Raw genomic sequence first — 21,562 nt, 5'->3', positions numbered from 1 at the left:
CTCCTCAGTTTCTCCTTTTGTTGGATGAGATTCCCGGCAAATATTTGATTTTATCAATCTGGTAAAGATTTTTTTAAATATTTTTTTATAATAAATAATTTTCATGATTCAATCCAAGTGTTAAATTCATTTGTGAAGAAAACTAAAGCATAAATAAAATAGAATATTGTAAAGCAAAAATATCTCATCCAACAAAAGGAGAAACTGAGGAGACATGTTTACATCGGATTGTTATCTCCTGCCTTGGAAGAATTACAATGCAACTTTCCAGTCACCTAGTTTGATTGATTGTCAACTTGACCCCTTGTCAACCTGACCCCTGTATGCTTGTTTAAACTCTTTGCTTTCTCATGACTCAAGTCTCCGTTGTTCAATTACTCCTAGCCAGATAGATAGACAGATTGACAGATAAATAGACAATAAATTCTTTCTACGCGGCGTTGCCCGGTTACTGGTTTACAGTTATAACGGTTTGATCACAGCCCACTCCACTCTAGTCTTTGATGTCGATTAACAAATGAATGCCAGCGTGAAAAAGGCAGTGTATGCCATTTTCTGCTGCAGATGATAAAGAGTTTACGTGAAAATGGAGTTAGAAAAGGAAGGAAAAGATCTTTTAATAAAAATAGATGAAAAATACAAACCTGTAAGTAACCGACGTTACAATGCGCACGGTAGTAAGGAAATATAAGTTGCAGTTGTAAGCGTCTATAATCATCCGAGTGGATGACCCATTCACAATCATCGTCAGCGTACCTGCTATCTATTACCAGCGTAGGGTTGGCGGTCACTTCTCCTCCACAAACTGAAGAAAATTTAGAAACATTATTAGAAATAAAGCATTTAGGACCAATAAAAAATTCTGTTGTGGCGGATGTTGGTCAAATGAGAAGCAGACATTTTGGCTGATAAACGAAATAAGAGGTTGACCTTTTGGCCAATAAAGGGAATAAAAAACAGAAGTTTTGGGCAATAATTGAAATTAGTTTTGGGCAATAATTGAAATGTTTTTGGCCAATAGATAAAATTAGAAACAAACGGTTTGGGCCAAGAGATTAACGTTTTTAAGCAATAGATGAAATGAGAGACAAATGTTTTTGGCCAATTAAGGAAATGAGTGAAAAACGCTTTTAGCCAATAGGTGTAATGAAAGATTATCGTTTTGGGCCAGTAAATTTAGCACATTTTTGGCCAATAGATGAAATGAGATACAAATGTTCTGGCAATAGATGAAATGAAAGACTATCGTTTTTTGCCAAAAGATGAAATGAAAGACTATCGTTTTGGGCCAAAAGATGAAATGAAAGACTATCGTTTTGGGCCAAAAGATGAAATGAAAGACTATCGTTTTTGGCCAAAAGATGAAATGAGATATTAACGTCATGGCAATGGATGAAGTTGGAGACAAGCGTTATTGACCAATAAATGAAATGATAAACTAACGTTTTTAGCCAATAGATGAAAAGAGAGACAAACGTTTTTTGAAGAACAGATGAAATAAGAGACTAACGATTTTGACCAACAGATAACACGAGAGACTAACGTTTTTGTGTAACAAATGAAATAAAAAGTATAGTTTTTAGCCAATAGATGAGGAGAGAGAACAACGTGTTTGGCCAATAGATGAAATGGAAGACTAACGTTTTTTGCCAAGAAATGAAATGGAATACTATTGTTTTTTTTCAACAGAAATATAATTTGCTCTCTCTGTCTCTCTGTCTCTGTGTGTGTGTGTGTGTGTCTCTCTCTCTCTCTCTCTCTGCTGTCGAAACAAGAACTGCCGTTGTGCTTTCAACTCGTCCTTTTCATAACAATTTCTGCCTTCTTATACAAATCAATGCCACATGTGTATAACCGAGCCTCCTACAAATGAGGATTTTTTTCTTTCTCTTTCCCTCCCACATTCCGCCATCCGACAAAAGAGAGAGGCGCACCTGTTTGTGTAAGTTACTTTATTCCTTTCACCACGTGATCAATTTATTTAATTAAATTTTAGACCATAGATTAAAGTTAATTTTATCCCTTTTAACCAATTAATGAATTAAAAGAAAAAACATCTGGTCAATAGATTAAATGAAAGGGCATCGTCTTTGGCGAGTAGATGAAATTTGCAACAAACGTTTTTGGCCAATAGATGAAATTTGTAACAAACGTTTTTGGTCAATAGATGAAGTTTGTAACAATCGTTTTTGGCCAAGAGATGAAATTTGCAACAAACGTTTTTGGTCAATAGATGAAGTTTGTAACAAACGTTTTGGTCAATAGATGAAATTTGCAACAAACGTTTTTGGTCAATAGATGAAGTTTGTAACAAACGTTTTGGTCAATAGATGAAATTTGCAACAAACGTTTTTGGTCAATAGATGAAGTTTGCAACAAACGTTTTGGTCAATAGATGAAGTTTGTAACAAACGTTTTGGTCAATAGATGAAATTTTCAACAAACGTTTTTGGTCAATAGATGAAGTTTGTAACAAACGTTTTAGTCAATAAATGAAATTTGCAACAATCGTTTTTGGTCAATAGATGAAATTTGCAACTAAAGTTTTTGGTCAATAGATGAAGTTTGTAACAAACGTTTTGGTCAATAGGTGAAATTTGCAACAATCGTTTTTGGTCAATAGATGAAATTTTCAACACACGTTTTTGGCAATAGATGTAATTTGCAACAAACGTTTTGGTCAATAGGTGTAATTTGCAACAATTGTTTTTGGTCAATAGATGAAATTTGCAACAAACGTTTTTGGTCAATAGTTGAAGTTTGTAACAAACGTTTTGGTCAATAGATGAAATTTGCAACAAACGTTTTTGGTCAATAGATGAAGTTTGTAACAAACGTTTTGGTCAATAGATGAAATTTGCAACAAACGTTTTGGTCAATAGATGAAGTTTGTAACAAACGTTTTTGGTCAATAGATGAAATTTGCAACAAACGTTTTGGTCAATAGATGAAGTTTGTAACAAACGTTTTGGTCAATAGATGAAATTTGCAACGAACGTTTTTGGTCAATAGATGAAGTTTGTAACAAACGTTTTGGTCAATAGATGAAGTTTGTAACAAACGTTTTTGGTCAATAAATGAAATTTGCAACAAACGTCTTTGGTCAATAAATGAAGTTTGTAACAAACGTTTTTGGTCAATAGATGAAATTTGCAACAAAAGTTTTTGGTCAATAGATGAAGTTTGTAACAAACGTTTTTGTCAATAGGTGAAATTTCCAACAATCGTTTTTGGGCAATAGATGAAATTTGCAACAAACGTTTTGGTCAATAGGTGAAATTTGCAACAATCGTTTTTGGTCGATAGATGAAATTTGCAACAAACGTTTTTGGTCAATAGATGAAGTTTGTAACAAACGTTTTGGCCAATAGATGAAATTTGCCACAAACGTTTTTGGTGAATAGATGAAGTTTGTAACAAACGTTTCGGTCAACAGATGAAATTTTCAACAAACGTTTTTGGTCAATAGATGAAGTTTGTAACAAACGTTTTGGTCAATAGATGAAATTTGCAACAAACGTTTTTGGTCAATAGATGAAGTTTGTAACAAACGTTTTGGTCAATAGATGAAATTTGCAACAAACGTTTTTGGTCAATAGATGAAGTTTGCAACAAAAATTTTGGTCAATAGGTGAAATTTGCAACAATCGTTTTTGGTCAATAGATGAAATTTGCAACAAACGTTTTTGGTCAATAGATGAAGTTTGTAACAAACGTTTTGGTCAATAGATGAAATTTTCAACAAACGTTTTTGGTCAATAGATGAAGTTTGTAACAAACGTTTTGGTCAATAGATGAAATTTTCAACAAACGTTTTTGGTCAATAGATGAAGTTTGTAACAAACGTTTTTGGTCAATAGATGAAGTTTGTAACAAACGTTTTTGGTCAATAGATGAAATTTGCAACAAACGTTTTTGGTCAATAGATAAAGTTTGTAACAACCGTTTTGGTCAATAGGTGAAATTTGCAACAATCGTTTTTGGTCAATAGTAAATTTGCAACAAACGCTTTTGGTCAATAGATGAAGTTTATAACAAACGTTTTTTTGCCAATAGATAAAATTTGCAACAAACGTTTTTGGTCAATAGATGAAATTTCAACAAACGTTGTTCGTCAATTGATGAAATTTGCAACAAACGTTTCTGGCCAATAGATGAAATTTGCAACAAACGTTTTCGGTTAATAGATGAAATTTGCAACAAACGTTTTTGGTCAATAGATGAAATTTTCAACAAAGGGTTTTGGTTAATGGATTAAATTTGCAAAAAATGTTTTTGGTGAATAGTAAATTTGCAACAAACGTTTTTGGTCAATAGATGAAATTTGCAACAAACGTTTTTGGTCAATAGATGAAATTTGCAACACACGTTTTTGGTTAATAGATGAAAGTTGCAACAAACGTTTTTGGCCAATAGATGAAATTTGCAACAATCGTTTTTGGCCAATAGATGAAATTTGCAACAGTCGTTTTTGATCAATGGATGAAAATTGCAACTAATGTTTTTGACCAACAGATGAAATTTGCAACAAACGTTTTTAGCCAATAGATGAAATTTGCAACGCACATTTTTGGTCAATAGATGAAATTTGCAACAAAAGTTTTTGGCTAATAGACGAAATTTGCAACAAACGTTTTTGGCCAATAGACGAAATTTGCAACAAACGTTTTTGGTCAATAGATGAAATTTGCAACAAACGTTTTCGGCCAATAGATGAAATTTGCAAAATCGTTTTTGGTCAATAGATGAAATTTGCAACAAACATTTGTTATCAATAGATGAAATTTGCAACAAACGTTTTTGGCCAATAGATTAAATTTGCAACACATGTTTTTGGTCAATAGATGAAATTTGCAACGTTTGTTGCAAATTTCATCTATTGACCGAAAACGTTTGTTGCAAATTTCATCTATTGACCAAAAACGCTTGTTCCAATTTTCATCTATTGACCAAAAACGTTTGTTGCCAATTTCATCTATTGCCAAAAACGTTTGATGCAACTTTCATCTATTGACCAAAAACGTTTGTTGCAAATTTCATCTAATGACCAAAAACGTTTGTTGCAAATTTCATCTATTGACCAAAAACGTTTGTTGCAATTTTCATCTATTAACCAAAAACGTTTGTTGCAAATTTCATCTATTGACCAAAAACGTTTGTTGCAAATTTCATCTATTGACCAAAAACGTTTGTTGCAAATTTAATCTATTGACGAACAACGTTTGTTGCAAATTTCATCTATTGACCAAAAATGTGTGTTGCAAATTTCATCTATTGGCCAAAAACATTTGTTACAAATTTCATCTATTGACGAAAAACGTTTGTTGCAACTTTCATCTATTGACCAAAAACGTGTGTTGCAAATTTCATCTATTGACCAAAAACGATTGTTGCAAATTTCATCTATTGACCAAAAACGTTTGTTGCAAATTTACTATTCACCAAAAACATTTTTTGCAAATTTCATCTATAAACCAAAAACGTTTGTTGAAAATTTCATCTATTAGCCAGAAACGTTTGTTGCAAATTTCATCTATTGGCCAAAAACGTTTGTTGCAAATTTCATCTATTGACCAAAAAGATTTTTTGCAAATTTCATCTATTGACCAAAAACGTGTGTTGCAAATTTCATTTATTGACCAAAAGCGTTTGTTGAAAATTTCATCTATTGGCCGAAAACGTTTGTTGCAAATTTACTATTGATCAAAAACATTTGTTGCAAATTTAATCTATTCACCAAAGACGTGTGTTGAAAATTTCATCAATTGACCAAAAGCGTTTGTTGCAAATTACATCTATTGGTCAAAAAAGTTTGTTGCAAATTTCATCTATTGACGAAAAACGTTTGTCGCAAATTTCATCTATTGACTTAAAACGTTTGTTGCAAATTTCATCTATTGACCAAAAACGTTTGTTGCAAATTTCATCTATTTACCAAAAACGTTTGTTGCAAATTTCATCGATTAACCAAAAACGTTTGTTGCAAATTTCATTTATTGACGAAAAACGTTTGTTGCAAACTTTATCTATTGACCAAAAACGTTTGTTGCAAATTTCATCTATTGGCCAAAAACGTTTGTTGCAAATTTCATCTATTCACCAAAAACGTTTGTTGCAAATTTCATCTATTAACCAAAAACGTTTTTTGCAAATTTCATCTATTGGCCAAAAACGATTGTTGCAAATTTCATCTATTGACCAAAAACGTTTGTTGCAAATTTCATCTATTGACCAAAAACGTTTGTTGCAAATTTCATCTATTGACCAAAAATGTTTGTGAAAAATTTCATCTATTGACGAAAAATGTTTGTTGCAATTTTCATCTATTGACCAAAAACGTTTGTTGCAAATTTCATCTATTGACCAAAAACGTTTGTTTCAAATTTCATCTATTGACCAAAAACGTTTGTTGCAAATTTACTATTCACCAAAAACATTTTTTGCAAATTTAATCTATTAACCAAAAACGTTTGTTGCAAATTTCATCTATTGACCAAAAACTTTTGTTGCAAATTTCATCTATTGACCAAAAACGTTTGTTGCTAATTTCATCTATTGAGCAAAAACGTTTGTTGCAAATTTCATCTATTGACCAAAAACGTTTGTTGCTAATTTCATCAATTGACGAAAAACGTTTGTTGCAAACTTCATCCATTGACCAAAAATATTTGTTGCTCATTTCATCTATTGGCCAAAAACGTTTGTTGCAAATTTCATCTATTGGCCAGAAACGTTTGTTGCAAATTTCATCTATTGACCAAAAATGTGTGTTGCAAATTTCATCTATTGACCAAAAACGTTTGTTGCTAATTTCATCTATTGAGCAAAAACGTTTGTTGCAAATTTCATCTATTGACCAAAAACGTTTGTTGCTAATTTCATCTATTGAGCAAAAACGTTTGTTGCAAATTTCATCTATTGACCAAAAGCGTTTCTTGCAAATTTCATCTATTGGCCAGAAACGTTTGTTGCTAATTTCATCTATTGAGCAAAAACGTTTGTTGCAAATTTCATCTATTGACCAAAAACTTTTGTTGCAAATTTCATCTATTGACCAAAAACGTTTGTTGCTAATTTATCTATTGAGCAAAAACGTATGTTACAAATTTCATCTATTGAGCAAAAACGTTTGTTGCTAATTTCATCAATTGACGAAAAACGTTTGTTGCAAATTTCATCAATTGACGAAAAACGTTTGTTGCAAACTTCATCTATTAACCAAAAACGTTTATTGGAAATTTCATCTATTGACCAAAAACGTTTGTTGCTAATTTCATCTATTGACCAAAAACGTTTGTTTCAAATTTCATCTATTGACCAAAAACGATTGTTGCAAATTTACTATTCACCAAAAACATTTTTTGCAAATTTAATCTATTAACCAAAAACGTTTGTTGCAAATTTCATCTATTGACCAAAAACTTTTGTTGCAAATTTCATCTATTGACCAAAAACGTTTGTTGCTAATTTCATCTATTGAGCAAAAACGTTTGTTGCAAATTTCATCTATTGACCAAAAACGTTTGTTGCTAATCTCATCAATTGACGAAAAACGTTTGTTGCAAACTTCATCCATTGACCAAAAATATTTGTTGCTCATTTCATCTATTGGCCAAAAACGTTTGTTGCAAATTTCATCTATTGGCCAGAAACGTTTGTTGCAAATTTCATCTATTGACCAAAAACGTTTGTTGCAAATTTCATCTATTGACCAAAAACGTTTGTTGCTAATTTCATCTATTGAGCAAAAACGTTTGTTGCAAATTTCATCTATTGAGCAAAAACGTTTGTTGCAAATTTCATCTATTGACCAAAAACGTTTGTTGCTAATTTCATCAATTGACGAAAAACGTTTGTTGCAAACTTCATCTATTGACCAAAAATATTTGTTGCTCATTTCATCTATTGGCCAAAAACGTTTGTTGCAAATTTCATCTATTGGCCAGAAACGTTTGTTGCAAATTTCATCTATTGACCAAAAACGTTTGTTGCAAATTTCATCTATTGACCAAAAACGTTTGTTGCAAATTTCATCAATTGACGAAAAACGTTTGTTGCAAACTTCATCTATTGACCAAAAACGTTTATTGCAAATTTCATCTATTGACCAAAAACGTTTGTTGCTAATTTCATCTATTGACCAAAAACGTTTGTTGAAATTTCATCTATTGACCAAAAACGTTTGTTGCAAATTTCATCTATTGACCAAAAACGTTTGTTGAAAATTTCATCTATTGGCCAAAAACGTTTGTTGCAAATTTACTATTGACGAAAAACATTTGTTGCAAATTAAATCTATTCACCAAAAACGTTTGTTGCAAATTTCATCGATTGACCAAAAACTTTTGTTGCAAATTTCGTCTATTGGCCAAAAACGTTTGTTGCAAATTTCATCTATTGACGAAAAACGTTTGTTGAAAATTTCATCTATTAACCAAAACCGTTTGTTGCAAATTTCATCAATTGGCCAAAAACGCATCTTGACAAATTTCATCTATTGGCCAAAAACGTTTGTTGCAAGTTTAATCTATTAACCAAAAACGTTTGTTGCAAATTTCATATATTGACCAAAAACGTTTGTTGCAAATTTCATCCATTGACCAAAAATGTGTGTTGCAAATTTCATCTATTGGCCAAAAACGTTTGTTGCAAATTTCATCTATTGACCAAAAACGTTTGTTGCAACTTTCATCTATTGATTAAAAACGTTTGTTGCAAATTTCATCTATTGACCAAAAATGTTTGTGTAAAATTTCATCTATTGACGAAAAACGTTTGTTGCAATTTTCATCTATTGACCAAAACCGTGTGTTTCAATTTTCATCTATTGACCAAAACGTTTGTTGCAAATTTCATCTATTGACCAAAAACGTTTGTTGAAAATTTACTATTCACCAAAAATATTTGTTGCAAATTTGATCCATTGACCAAAAACGTGTGCTGAAAATTTCATCTATTGACCAAAAACGTTTGTTGCAAATTTCATCTATTGGCCAGAAAGGTTTGTTGCAAATTTCATCTATTGACGAAAAACGTTTGTTGAAATTTCATCTATTGACCAAAAACGTTTGTTGCTAATTTCATCTATTGACCAGAAACGTGTGTTGAAATTTCATCTATTGACCAAAACCGTGTGTGTCAAATTTCATCTATTGACCAAAAACGTTTTTTTGCAATTTTCATCCATTGATCAAAAACGTTTGTGCAAATTTCATCTATTGGCCAAAAATGTGTGTTGCAAATTTCACCTATTGACCAAAAATGTTTCTTGAAAATTTCATCTATTGACCAAAAATGTTTGTTGAAAATTTACTATTGACCAAAAACATGTATTGCAAATTTCATCTATTGGCCAAAAACGTTTGTTGCAAATTTCATCTATTGACCAAAAACGTTTGTTGCAAATTTCATCTATTGGCCAAAAACGTTTGTTGCAAATTTCATCAATTGGCCAAAAACGTTTCTTGACAGATTTCATCTATTGGCCAAAAACGTTTGTTGAAAATTTCATATATTGGCCAAAAACGTTTGTTGCAAATTTCGTCTATTGGCCAAAAACGTTTGTTTCAAATTTCATCTATTGACCAAAAACGTTTGTTGCAAATTTCATCTATTGGCCAAAAACGTTCGTTGAAAATTTCATCTATTGGCCAAAAACGTTTGTTGCAAATTTCACCTATTGACCAAAAACGTTTGTTGCAAATTTCATCTATTGGCCAAAAACGTTTGTTGCAAATTTCATCTATTGACCAAAAACGTTTGTTGCAAATTTCATCTATTGGCCAAAAACGTTTGTTGCAAATTTCATCAATTGGCCAAAAACGTTTCTTGACAAATTTCATCTATTGGCCAAAAACGTTTGTTGAAAATTTCATCTATTGGCCAAAAACGTTTGTTGCAAATTTCATCTATTGACCAAAAACGTTTGTTGCAAATTTCATCTATTGGCCAAAAACGTTCGTTGAAAATTTCATCTATTGGCCAAAAACGTTTGTTGCAAATTTCACCTATTGACCAAAAACGTTTGTTGCAAATTTCATCTATTGGCCAAAAACGTTTGTTGAAAATTTCATCTATTGACCAAAAACGTTTGTTTCAAATTTCACCTATTGACCAAAAACGTTTGTTGCAAATTTCACCTCTTGACCAAAAACGTTTGTTGCAAATTTCATCTATTGACCAAAAGCGTTTGTTGCGAATTTCATCTATTGACAAAAAGCGTTTGTTGCAAATTTCATCTATTGACCAAAAGCGTTTGTTGCAAATTTTATCTATTGACCAAAAGCGTTTGTTGAAAATTTCATCTATTGACCAAAAACGTTTGTTGCAATTTTCATCTATTGACCAAAAGCGTTTCTTGCAAATTTCATCTATTGGCCAAAAACGTTTGTTGCAAATTTCATCTATTGACCAAAAACGTTTGTTGCAAATTTCATTTATTGACGAAAACCGTGTGTTTCAAATTTCATCTATTGACTAAAAACGTTTGTTGCAAATTTCATCTATTGACCAAAAGCGTTTGTTGCAAATTTCATCTATTGACCCAAAGCGTTTGTTGCAAATTTCATCTATTGAGCAAAAACGTTTGTTGCAATTTTCACCTATTGACCAAAAGCGTTTCTTGCAAATTTCATCTATTGACCAAAAACGTTTGTTGCAAATTTCATCTATTGACCAAACACTTTTGTTGCAAATTTCATCTATTGACGAAAACCGTGTGTTTCAAATTTCATATATTGACCAAAAACGTTTGTTGCAAATTTCATCTATTGGCCAAAAACGTTTGTTGCAAATTTCATCTATTGGCCAAAAACGTTTGTTGCAAATTTCATCTATTGACCAAAAGCGTTTGTTGCAAATTTCATCTATTGGCCAAAAACGTTTGTTGCAAATTTCATCTATTGACTTAAAACGTTTGTTGCAAATTTCATCTATTGACCAAAAACGTTTGTTGCAAATTTCATCCATTGACCAAAAACGTTTGTTGCAAATTTCATCGATTGACCAAAAACGTTTGTTGCAATTTTCATCTATTGACTAAAAACGTTTGTTGCAAATTTCATCGATTGACCAAAAACGTTTGTTGCAAATTTCATCTATTGACCAAAACGTTTGTTGCAAATTTCATCTATTGGCCAAAAACGTTTGTTGCAAATTTCATCTATTGACCAAAAACGTTTGTTGCAAATTTCATCTATTGACCAAAAACGTTTGTTGCAAATTTCATCTATTGACCAAAAACGTTTGTTGAAAATTTCATCTATTGAAATTTTCAACACACGTTTTTGGTCAATAGATTAAATTTGCAACAAATGTGTTTGGTCACTAGTAAACGTGCAACAAACGTTTTTGCCCAATAGATGAAATTTGCAGCAAACGTTTTTGTTCAATAGATGAAATTTTCAAAAACCTTTTCGGTCAATAGATGAAATTTGCAACAAACGTTTTTGACCAATAGATGAAATGGGTTGGTTGGTTGGTTGTTTTTGTTTTACGGCATATCAACCTTGTTCAGGTTATTTAATGCCGAATCTAGTTATTTTGAGGAACGATTTTTAATGGGGTATATTTTTGTTTCACGTCAGCTTCTATTTAATTCATATTTGGGACCCTAACAGGTATTACCACTCCGGGTCAGAGTAGACCTGGGAGCAATTGCAATTAAAGGGGGCTCACACTTCCCAAAGCCCGCAAGGTGGGGCCTCACCATCGGATATAGTTTTAGGTCATATGCAGGACCAGATAAAATGGGAGACAAACGTTTTGTCAATAGACGAAATGAGCAAAAACGGTTTGAAAATAGATGAAATGAAAGACTATGGTTTTTTTGGCCACTAGAAGAAAAGAAAGACTATCTTTTTAAGCCAATATATGAAATGAGAGACACACGTTTTGATCAATAAATGAAATGAGAGATTAACTTTTTTAGCCAATACGTGTAATAATAGACTATCGTTTTTGGCCAATAGATTAAATGAGTAACAAACCTTTTGGCTAATAGTTGAAATGAGAGAAGAACGTTTTCGCCTAATAGATGAAATGAGAGACAAATGTTCTGGCAATAGAAAAAATGAAAAACGATCGATGTTTCACCAAAAGATGATATAGGATACAAATGTTTTGTCAGTAGACGAAATTAACGACTTACGTTTTTCGGCAGTAGATAAAGTGGGTTGTTTCCTTTTTGGCCAATAGATGAAATGAGAGAATAAGTTGTTGGTCAATAGATGAAATGAGAGAATAAGTTGTTGGTCAATAGATGAAATGAGAGAATAAGTTGTTGGTCAATAGATGAAATGAGAGAATAAGTTGTTGGTCAATAGATGAAATGAGAGAATAAGTTGTTGGTCAATAGATGAAATGAGAGAATAAGTTGTTGGCCAATAGATGAAATGAGAGAATAAGTTTTGGTCAATAGATGAAATGAGAGAATAAGTTGTTGGTCAATAGATGAAATGAGAGAATAAGTTGTTGGCCAATAGATGAAATGAGAGAATAAGTTGTTGGTCAATAGATGAAATGAGAGAATAAGTTGTTGGTCAATAGATGAAATGAGAGAATAAGTTGTTGGTCAATAGATGAAATGAGAGAATAAGTTGTTGGCCAATGGATGAAATGAGAACCTATAGTTTTTGGCTAATAGATGAAACGAGAGAGAAACGTTTTTGGCTAATAAATGAAATAAGAGTCAAATCTTTTTGGCCAATAGATGAAATAAGAGACTAACTTTCTTTGTCAATAGATAAAATGAGAGACTAACGTTTTTCGCCAATAGATAAAAAGAGAGATTAACGTTTTTTTCCCAATAGATAAAAAGAGAGACGAACGTTTTCTATTCCAATAGATAAAATGGAAGACTAACTTTCTTTGTCAATAGATAAAACATGATAAAGATAATGATGAAGATAATTATGCAGAGAGAGAAAGGATGGAATTGCTTACGTCTTTTGAAAGATGCTAAAAATCCTTGTCCATTGATACTCCAATCTGATCTAAACGTCAGAGAAACAGAATTTTTTAATGATGTGAGGACTCGGGCAGGAGCACTTTCGTTATTACCACATATTCTCGCAATTCCATTATTCTCAGCTGAAAAGAAAAAAAAAAGTAAAGCATTAGTTGTCTTCCCTGTAATCATGATTACCTGAACAGTATAAACAAAATAATATATTTGATTGGTTTCCTGAAAAAAAAAATGAATGCAAATACTTGTAGATTCTTGCAAAAAAAAAAAAAATGGAATATTTTTATTAGTTGAAGATCACTCTCAACACTCAGACTGGGAAAGTTTTTATATTTGCCAATATTAACAGTGCAACAAATTTTAGATTTAAAAAGTACATAAGACCTGTTTTTGTGTATCTTCTGTTATACCAAAGTTTTCACCTTTTCCATAAAACTGTTGCAACAATTTTCAGATGACTATTTTTAATAACATTGTGCAAAATTTCGGGTTAAAAAACGTACATGCCACATAAGATTCTATTTTCGTGTAAGAAATGTATCCTGATACATTGATATGACCTATAGGATTTATCGTACATGAAAACGGTGCCTAATCTAGAGAAATAAACTGTAAATTAGGCACCGTTTTCATATACTATAAATCATCTTTTATTATTATTGGTTATGAATAAAAAAATACAGAATTGTCAGTTTAAACAACATTTGTCGTCTTAACCCTTTTGTGTTGATTGTCATCATTTCTTTTTATATTCCAACAATAGTCTGCCAACATGCCAGGGTTCCATTTTCCTTTAAAACATTTCTCTATCACTGAAATATCGTGATGGAATCACTCACCAGGTTCATCACTCGCATCACTAAGATTCTCAGCAAAATTTTCGAAAGTGACAATTTTGCAAAAAGCTATATCCAACTTGACAAAAAGAGGGACAGAAATGGATGTTCCATGTCATTATGTATATAAAAATGTCCACAGACGTTCTGTACTTTTTTGAGTGTTGCTCGGTGTATTTGAATAAAATAATTATTTATTTGCATTAAAAATACATGCACATTAGACACAAATGCTGAAGAGTAAAAAGTTGATCTTAGGTTTATGTCTACAACTTTGTAACTTACGTTTCTCTCCTACTTTGTTATTTAGTTCCCACATTCCATGTGCGATGTTTCTTACAAAAGGGTAAAAACTGCTGTTTTTTTTTGCGCTGGCTATTGTTTTTATGCAGATTTTCAACCCTCTCAACGTATTCTTTATCATTTTCCCATATTTAATCCCTAATTGGGGGCTCACTCTTTGGTTGCAATTTTATTGTATTTGAATAGAATAAATAGTTATTCATCCTAATTGCTAGTAGATTTGGGCTGAAAATAAGAACATTATTTCTTTCTCTTAAATATTTGCAAAATGTTGCAGAGGACACTTTTGCTCCTTGTCACCCTCTCTGCCTGTCTTTGAAATAGCCATGTTCGTGTGGGGTTGATGAGATAGTGATGGCGCTGTGGGGATAACACTTGTGTGTATAACAACATTTATACACATCTCGGATTATTGATATGTAAGAGGGTCTTTCTAAAAATAATGACTCCTAAGCTTTACGACCAAGATTTCAAGACTCTTGTTCATCGCTGACAGAATTGCATCGAGAATTGTGATGATTATGTAAAAACATTTAATGATACTAATTCCGTCTTCGTAGTTATTCAATTTTTTAGTTTAAAAAATAAGAGGCATTAATTTATTAATATCTCATTAGTGTTGGTTCAATTTTATAGGAAAAACAGGCGCTTTCATTCTCAGTGTTCACATACTACAAGATATTCTTTGGTGTTTTTTTTTTTCATAAGTGCAATAGCATAAATAAGAAAATAATCAATTATATAAAATTATATTAATTATATAATCAATTATATAAGATTATATAAATGCAAAATGGGCGGGAAATGTGGGGTTCTCGTGTCGGTTAGATTCCGCGAGAAGCTTTCACATACTTCCCAAATCGTAATATCTCGCATTCGCAAATGGAATCCTTCCTTTTCTTTATTTTGATTGAGTTAAACAAAATTCCCGCCATGGCGTCGTCTCGGGTGTTTATTTAACTTTTTCGTATAAAGTGAATTTGTTTTAAAAAGCCGGAAGCTTGGCCTTTGGGCTGGGATTTTTGTAATTAGTCCTTGATCAGTGTAGGGAAAATCTTTCATACTGAAACAATTACTATTTTGGGGGGATACTACAATAGTGCCCTCTTTTTAGAGGGAGACAGTTTTCCCCCACATTAAAATCGATCTTGTGTCTAATTTGCTTTCATAGGGAAGCAAATAAATACCTAAAGCATTTAAATCATCGTACATTCGATGTTTGCGTGATGGCGACATCGGCTAATGCGTTACATTTTTTCACCTTATTTCCCTCCTTTGCATTGTGGGTTCGATCCTGCCTGCCTACTACGACTTTTTTTTTTTAACCTCACCTTCTTTTCCTCCTTTGCGTTACGGGTTCCAGCCGACTACCACTTTTTTAAACACCTCTCTCTACCCTGTTGTTTCTCTCTCTCCACCCTGTTGCTTTTTATTCCCACCCTTACTACACCAATGCAACACACTCGGGCAACGCCGGGTACCCCCGCTAGTAATTTATAAACGACAATTACAATATGAGAGATATATTGGATATAAGAAGAAATGAAAGCAAGGTTTATTTATCACAAATTTTAATTGGTATTTAGCAAATAAAAAAAGCATAAATAAAAAGAATGAAATTGTCTGTTTCATATAACAAGATTTCACGATACTTGTTAACCCAACCTAGCTAAACTACTCTATTCACTGTATATTTTGTTTGATAAATTTCCTATCCTTAATTCTTTTTAGCGTTTTGTCCTATTATTATTAAGCTATTATTATTATTATTATTATTATTATTATTATTATTATTATTATTATTATTATTGTTGTTGTTATTATTATTATTATCATTATTATTATTATTATTATTAAAACCTCAAATAAAAACAATAAAACACGATTAATATTAAATTCAGAAATGAATACCTATATCACAGAATACTTGCTGCATAGCTTATTTCAATTGGCACCATTCACATGTTATAAGATCAGAGTTGAACAATATGATAAAGGGATTTTTTCCCGAAATATTATGTTAGACTTCATCATCTTGCATTTGACTTTCTTTCAATTTCACATATCCGATACATCGTCTTTTATAAATTATCTGATATTCTAGTTGTGACAAAAATTAAAGAATGTCATATAGTATCTAAATATCAAGAACGGAATTGGCTGTTTTTCTATAAGAGCCAAAACTAATGAGACATCACAGGACTTACAGTGACCAGAGGTGTGTATAAATTTTGTTATATACACCAGTGATACCCCCACATCACATGGTGTCATATCAGCTTCACATAACAGCAGATTTATGAGAACTAGCAGAACCGTGAAAATTCCATGGTAGTTAGAAATTGATAAAACATTATAAATAAAATGAATAAAAACTAAAATAAAACAAATAACGATGAATTTAAAACAATTTTTAAGCAAATTCTTTTTTAATCTTTTAAAGCTAAAAAGAATTCATTAAAAAAAAAGATTTTTTTTAATGAAAATTCAACACAACACATTTTTTTTTCTTTTTTTCTGAATAATTTCTCTTAATTTAAAAAAAAAAACTATAATAAAAAAAACTCTCAACATTACTTATTTTTCAATTATAAATAAAATAGAAAATTTGAAACCGTAAACAGAGAGTCATGTTTCTTTTTAGAAATTTTTTGGAGAGGAAATGGTTTTATGATTTTGAACTGATAAATAGCGACTATAAAGGGAGTAATTTGTTTCTCATTAATGTTTTTTGTGACACTGGACGTACAGACAAGTAAATTAATATTTTAGATCATCTTGATAGTTTAACGATAGTTTAAATAATAAAACTCGTACGAATACATTTTTTTCTGATTAATTGCTTCATTGATTGAAAATTGTGGTGGTTTTGTTGAAAAATAACTAACGAAGGAATTATATATATATATATATATATATATATATATATATATATATATATATATATATATATATATATATATATATAAAGCTGAACGTCTGAGTGTGTGTCTGGTCACGAATAGGCTCCTATATGGTTGACTATTATAGAAAACTGATCACATATAATGATAGAAGATGTATCAAGACAAAGGAATGGGTATGTTTGATCTGGCATAATGATGATTCATTAAAATTGTGGGGTCTGCATACGTGCCTCGTCCACAATGTATGGAAATAAAAAATTAAAAAAAAAAAAAAAACGTTTACAAGTGTATTTGATATAGATATACATAAGAATACTTTAATAAGTATGTTTTAACTTAAATAGGGATGGCATAATAAAATTGTGGAAGAGATAATCCATGTTTTCATTAAAAAGTTTCTAAATCCTTTAGCTTTTAACCCTAACCCTCTGATTGGATTGCCAATCGCTTCTCTCTCTCTCTCTCTCTCTCTCTCTCTCTCTCTCTCTCTCTCTCTCTCTCTCTCTCTCTCTCTCTCTCTCTCTCTTATTTATAAAAAAAATTGTAACGGATAGAAAGAAAACAAACAAGAAAGTCATCATCATTGATTGACTGGCCTAGTTTCAGTGTTCTTTTTCAAACATTTATTACTGATTATCAAAATGTACAAATTAATATATATATTCACGCCTGGTCTCCATTGAGTGGAAATAGGCACAAACTTTAATAAAGACTTTTCATATCTATCTGCGTAAGTATACTTTGATAATTATGTTTCAGTTTGAAGAAATATGGTATAATAAAATTATGGGGTGTTCGTTCGCGCCTGACCTCCATAGAATGGAAATATGTCACAAAGTTTAGCAAGGTTTTTTTAATATAGATCCACAGAATATTGTGATAAGTGTTTCAGTGTGAACAGGTATGGTATAATAAATTATGTGGTATAATAAATTATGGGGTTTATCTTTTTTATTTTTACTTTCATCATATTTTGCTTTGGTTTTGATACCCCCAAATTCGAAGCTATCTCTTTACAATCCTTCCTTTTCATAACCTATCATACTTTCATTAATCAGAGTCCATTTTCTTTAGGCTGTTTTTGAACCCAGTCAACGACGGGTACTTTTGCTAGTATATATATATATATATATATATATATATATATATATATATATATATACATACACAGGGTGTCCACAAAGTCTGACTACATTATGTAGCCAGACTTTGTGGGCACCGTGTAGATTATGTAGCCAGACTTTATGGGCACCTGTATATATATATATATATATATATATATATATATATATATATATATATATATATATATATATATATATATATAATTATTACTATGATAATTTTTTTAATACCTATGGACATTAGCAAGGAACAAACCACAAGGCCAACGTGCCGATAAAGTCTGGCTACATAATCTACACGGTGCCCACCAAGTCTGGCTACATAATGTAGTCAGACTTTGTGGACACCCTGTATATATATATATATATATATATATATATATATATATATACGTGTGTATGTGTGTGTGTATTAATTTGTACATAATGACCAATTCTACAAGCTCAATGAATATCTTTTGTGATCTCAGAGCATATATAGTCTATTAGAGTAGTTCATTTGTTAATATATATATATATATATATATATATATATATATATATATATATATATGTATATATATATATATATATATATATTAATTTGTACATTTTGATAATCAGTAATAAATGTTTGAAAAAGAACACTGAAACTAGGTCAGTCAATCAATGATGATGACTTTCTTGTTTGTTTTCTTTCTATCCGTTACAAATTTTTTTTATAAATAAGAGAGCAAGAGAGAGAGAGAGAGAGAGAGAGAGAGAGAGAGAGAGAGAGAGAGAGAAGCGATTGGCAATCCAATCAGAGGGTTAGGGTTAAAAGCTAAAGGATTTAGAAACTTTTTAATGAAAACATGGATTATTTCTTGCCTTATTTGAGTTATTAGAAAAAATATCATCAAGCAGATTTTATGTAATTATTTAAATTTGTCTCCATTGTAACAATATCCCTAACCGAAATAAGTATAATTTTAAAGATACCTAAGCGAAATATTTATTTAGATTGTCGGACTGACTTCCTCATCTTGGTTGTTATAGTCACAACGTTTCGACCGTTTTGCCCTCCGGCCTTCATCAGGTGTTTTGTATCAAACAGGGGAACCGTTTGTTAGGAGTCTCGAACCCAACCCTTTATTATTATTACGGAGGGGGGGTACCATGTTCGGACTCCACCTAGGCTCTGGGACATAGTTGCTGATTCTCTGTTTTCAATGTTACGTTTCACTGCCTTCGTTCAGGATTGAACTCAGCACCATTGGGTAACTGTAAACTTTGATACAACGTCTAGGACCACTCGGCCATATGGCACTAGAGCCTAGCTGGAGTCCGAACACGCTACCCCCCGTAATAATAATAAAGGGTTGGGTCCGACAATCTCAATAAATGAAAACACCTCATCTAAAAAAAAGCGAAATATGTTATTATCTTCGCAACCAAATATTGATTGATTGGAAAGATTGATTGATTTGATTTTGTTTTATTAACGAATGTTGGGTCATTTAGAATTAAGAAGATTATACTTACGATACATTTTGTGAATTTGTTTTTGAGGTGTAGCATTTTTAAATATTATTCACAATATGCGAGTGATTTTTATTCTAATGTTACATTTTAGGAACAAATTTTCATTTCTTATAGTAGGTTTAACATATCTGGTTCATTCATGTTATTTGCTCAATAAGGTAATCAACATTGTTTATGGGGCGAGGTATTTTTAAGATCTATGCTACACTAAATGGCGTATTGTAAAATTCTTTATTGTTTGATTCAAAGAATATTATTTGTCTGGAGAGTTTTGCTAATAAATTGACTATTTACTTATTTCTGTACATTTTATTCCATCGGATTTGATCAAGATTTTATGTTAGGTGAAAACCAATTGGTTAGTTAGAATCAAATATCGAGAGTTCATATTCATTGCTATTTACGGATTTGATCAAGCATTTTATGGTAGAAGATAACAACAAATTGGCCAGTCAGAATTAAATATCAGAATGTCATATGTATTGCTATTTACGGATTTGATCAAGAATTTTATGGTAGAAGGTGAAAACAAATTAGCTAATCAGAATCAAATATCGAGATGTCATATGCATTTCTATTTACAGATTTTTTTTTTACAGATTGGATCAAGTATTTTATGATAGAAGATGAAAACAAATTGGCTGGTCAGAATCAAATATGTCATATGCATTTCTATTTACAGGTTTGATCAGGTATTTTATGATAGATGAAAACAAATTGGCTGGTAAGAATCAAATATGTCATATGCATTTCTATTTACAGATTTGCTCAGGTATTTTATGATAGAAGATGAAAACAAATTTGCTGAATTTCATTGCTAATAAATTAGCCATTGATTTATTTTCTGTTCATTTTGTTACATTATATATGATGAAGTATTTTACGATAGAAGGAAAGTGAAAACAAATTGGTTAGCCAGAACCTAATATTGATTGCATTGCCATTTAGGTCAAACGTTAATAATCCGACCACATTAATTTCATATATTAGATAAAACGGCAACTATCAAGATTTAAGCAAATTTGATTTAAAGTAAAAAAAAAAAGTTTCTAAAGCGTAAACTAAATCTATTCTTAGAAAAAAAAAGATCATGATGCAGCTTTATGTCATTTTTTTTTAATCTCCATTGGAAGAGTATTCCTAGCCGGAATAACTATTTTGTTAAAAAAGCCAAAATAAAATGCATTATCTTATTGCAAAGAACATAGAAGAAAGATGAAGATAAATTGGCTAGTCAGAATCAAATATCAATCAAACTTATTGAGTAGTAACATATACATACGAAAATATACGAGTTTACTTACTTTTACGAAACAAGGCATAATCAGTGTCACACGAGGATTCCAAATCTACTGTGGTGAAATTCATTTGAATTCGAAAACCTTTTCGTGCATATATTAACCATTTGCAGAGTAAGTTTGGTTTATAGCCATTTGGAAAGCCTGGAGATGTCAAATTTTGAGGAGTGTTTCTTGCTCTTAGGTTGCTTGTACATTCAGGTGTGTATGCTAGAAAAAAAAAAACAAGGAATCAATATAAATATTAAATAAAACAGCAATGATTTGAACCGCAAAGATCTAGCGCCATTGTTTAAATGAACAAAATAACCGATTCTACAAAATGTGTAACCAAGCACAATGCTGCATATTTAGTAGGATGCGTTGATGTATACTGCAAACAGCAAATGTAAAATATTTAGCTAGGAGAGAAGATTACACAAGAAATCGATTCCCTCATTGAAATAATAATGCTGTGATTGTGAGCCACTTGAGATGTTGCAAAAGTAAGGTTGTTACCAGATAGTCGTTCCCATTGCAGTTAGCTTTTATTTACTAAAAAAGCAATCAGTAAATCTTAATATTCTCAAATGGTCACCCATTTAGTACTGGCCAGGCTCAACATCGTTTAACTACAGTGATCTAGCAT

At 31.2% G+C, this 21,562-nt stretch overlaps 1 protein-coding gene across 1 annotated transcript in view; it reads right to left on the bottom strand.

Annotated features, from left to right (window-relative positions):
- The window catches only part of LOC145258153 (cubilin-like), a 409,766-nt gene that overhangs the window by 115,326 nt on the left and 272,878 nt on the right, over positions 1 to 21,562 (bottom strand). Inside the window, exons 42-44 of the mRNA XM_080115944.1 lie at positions 20,941 to 21,144; positions 12,943 to 13,089; positions 645 to 805 (exon numbers count right to left, since the gene is read on the bottom strand). Of these exons, the coding sequence (XP_079972070.1) occupies positions 645 to 805; positions 12,943 to 13,089; positions 20,941 to 21,144 (512 nt within the window). The remainder of the gene's footprint in view (positions 1 to 644; positions 806 to 12,942; positions 13,090 to 20,940; positions 21,145 to 21,562) is intronic.

This window comes from Euprymna scolopes, chromosome 33 (genome assembly GCF_053919585.1).
Source record: "Euprymna scolopes isolate OS-2025 chromosome 33, ASM5391958v1, whole genome shotgun sequence".
Taxonomy (NCBI): Eukaryota; Metazoa; Mollusca; class Cephalopoda; order Sepiida; family Sepiolidae; genus Euprymna; species Euprymna scolopes.
Note: the sequence above shows the minus strand (reverse complement) of the source record. Positions and strands in the feature narration are given on the sequence as shown.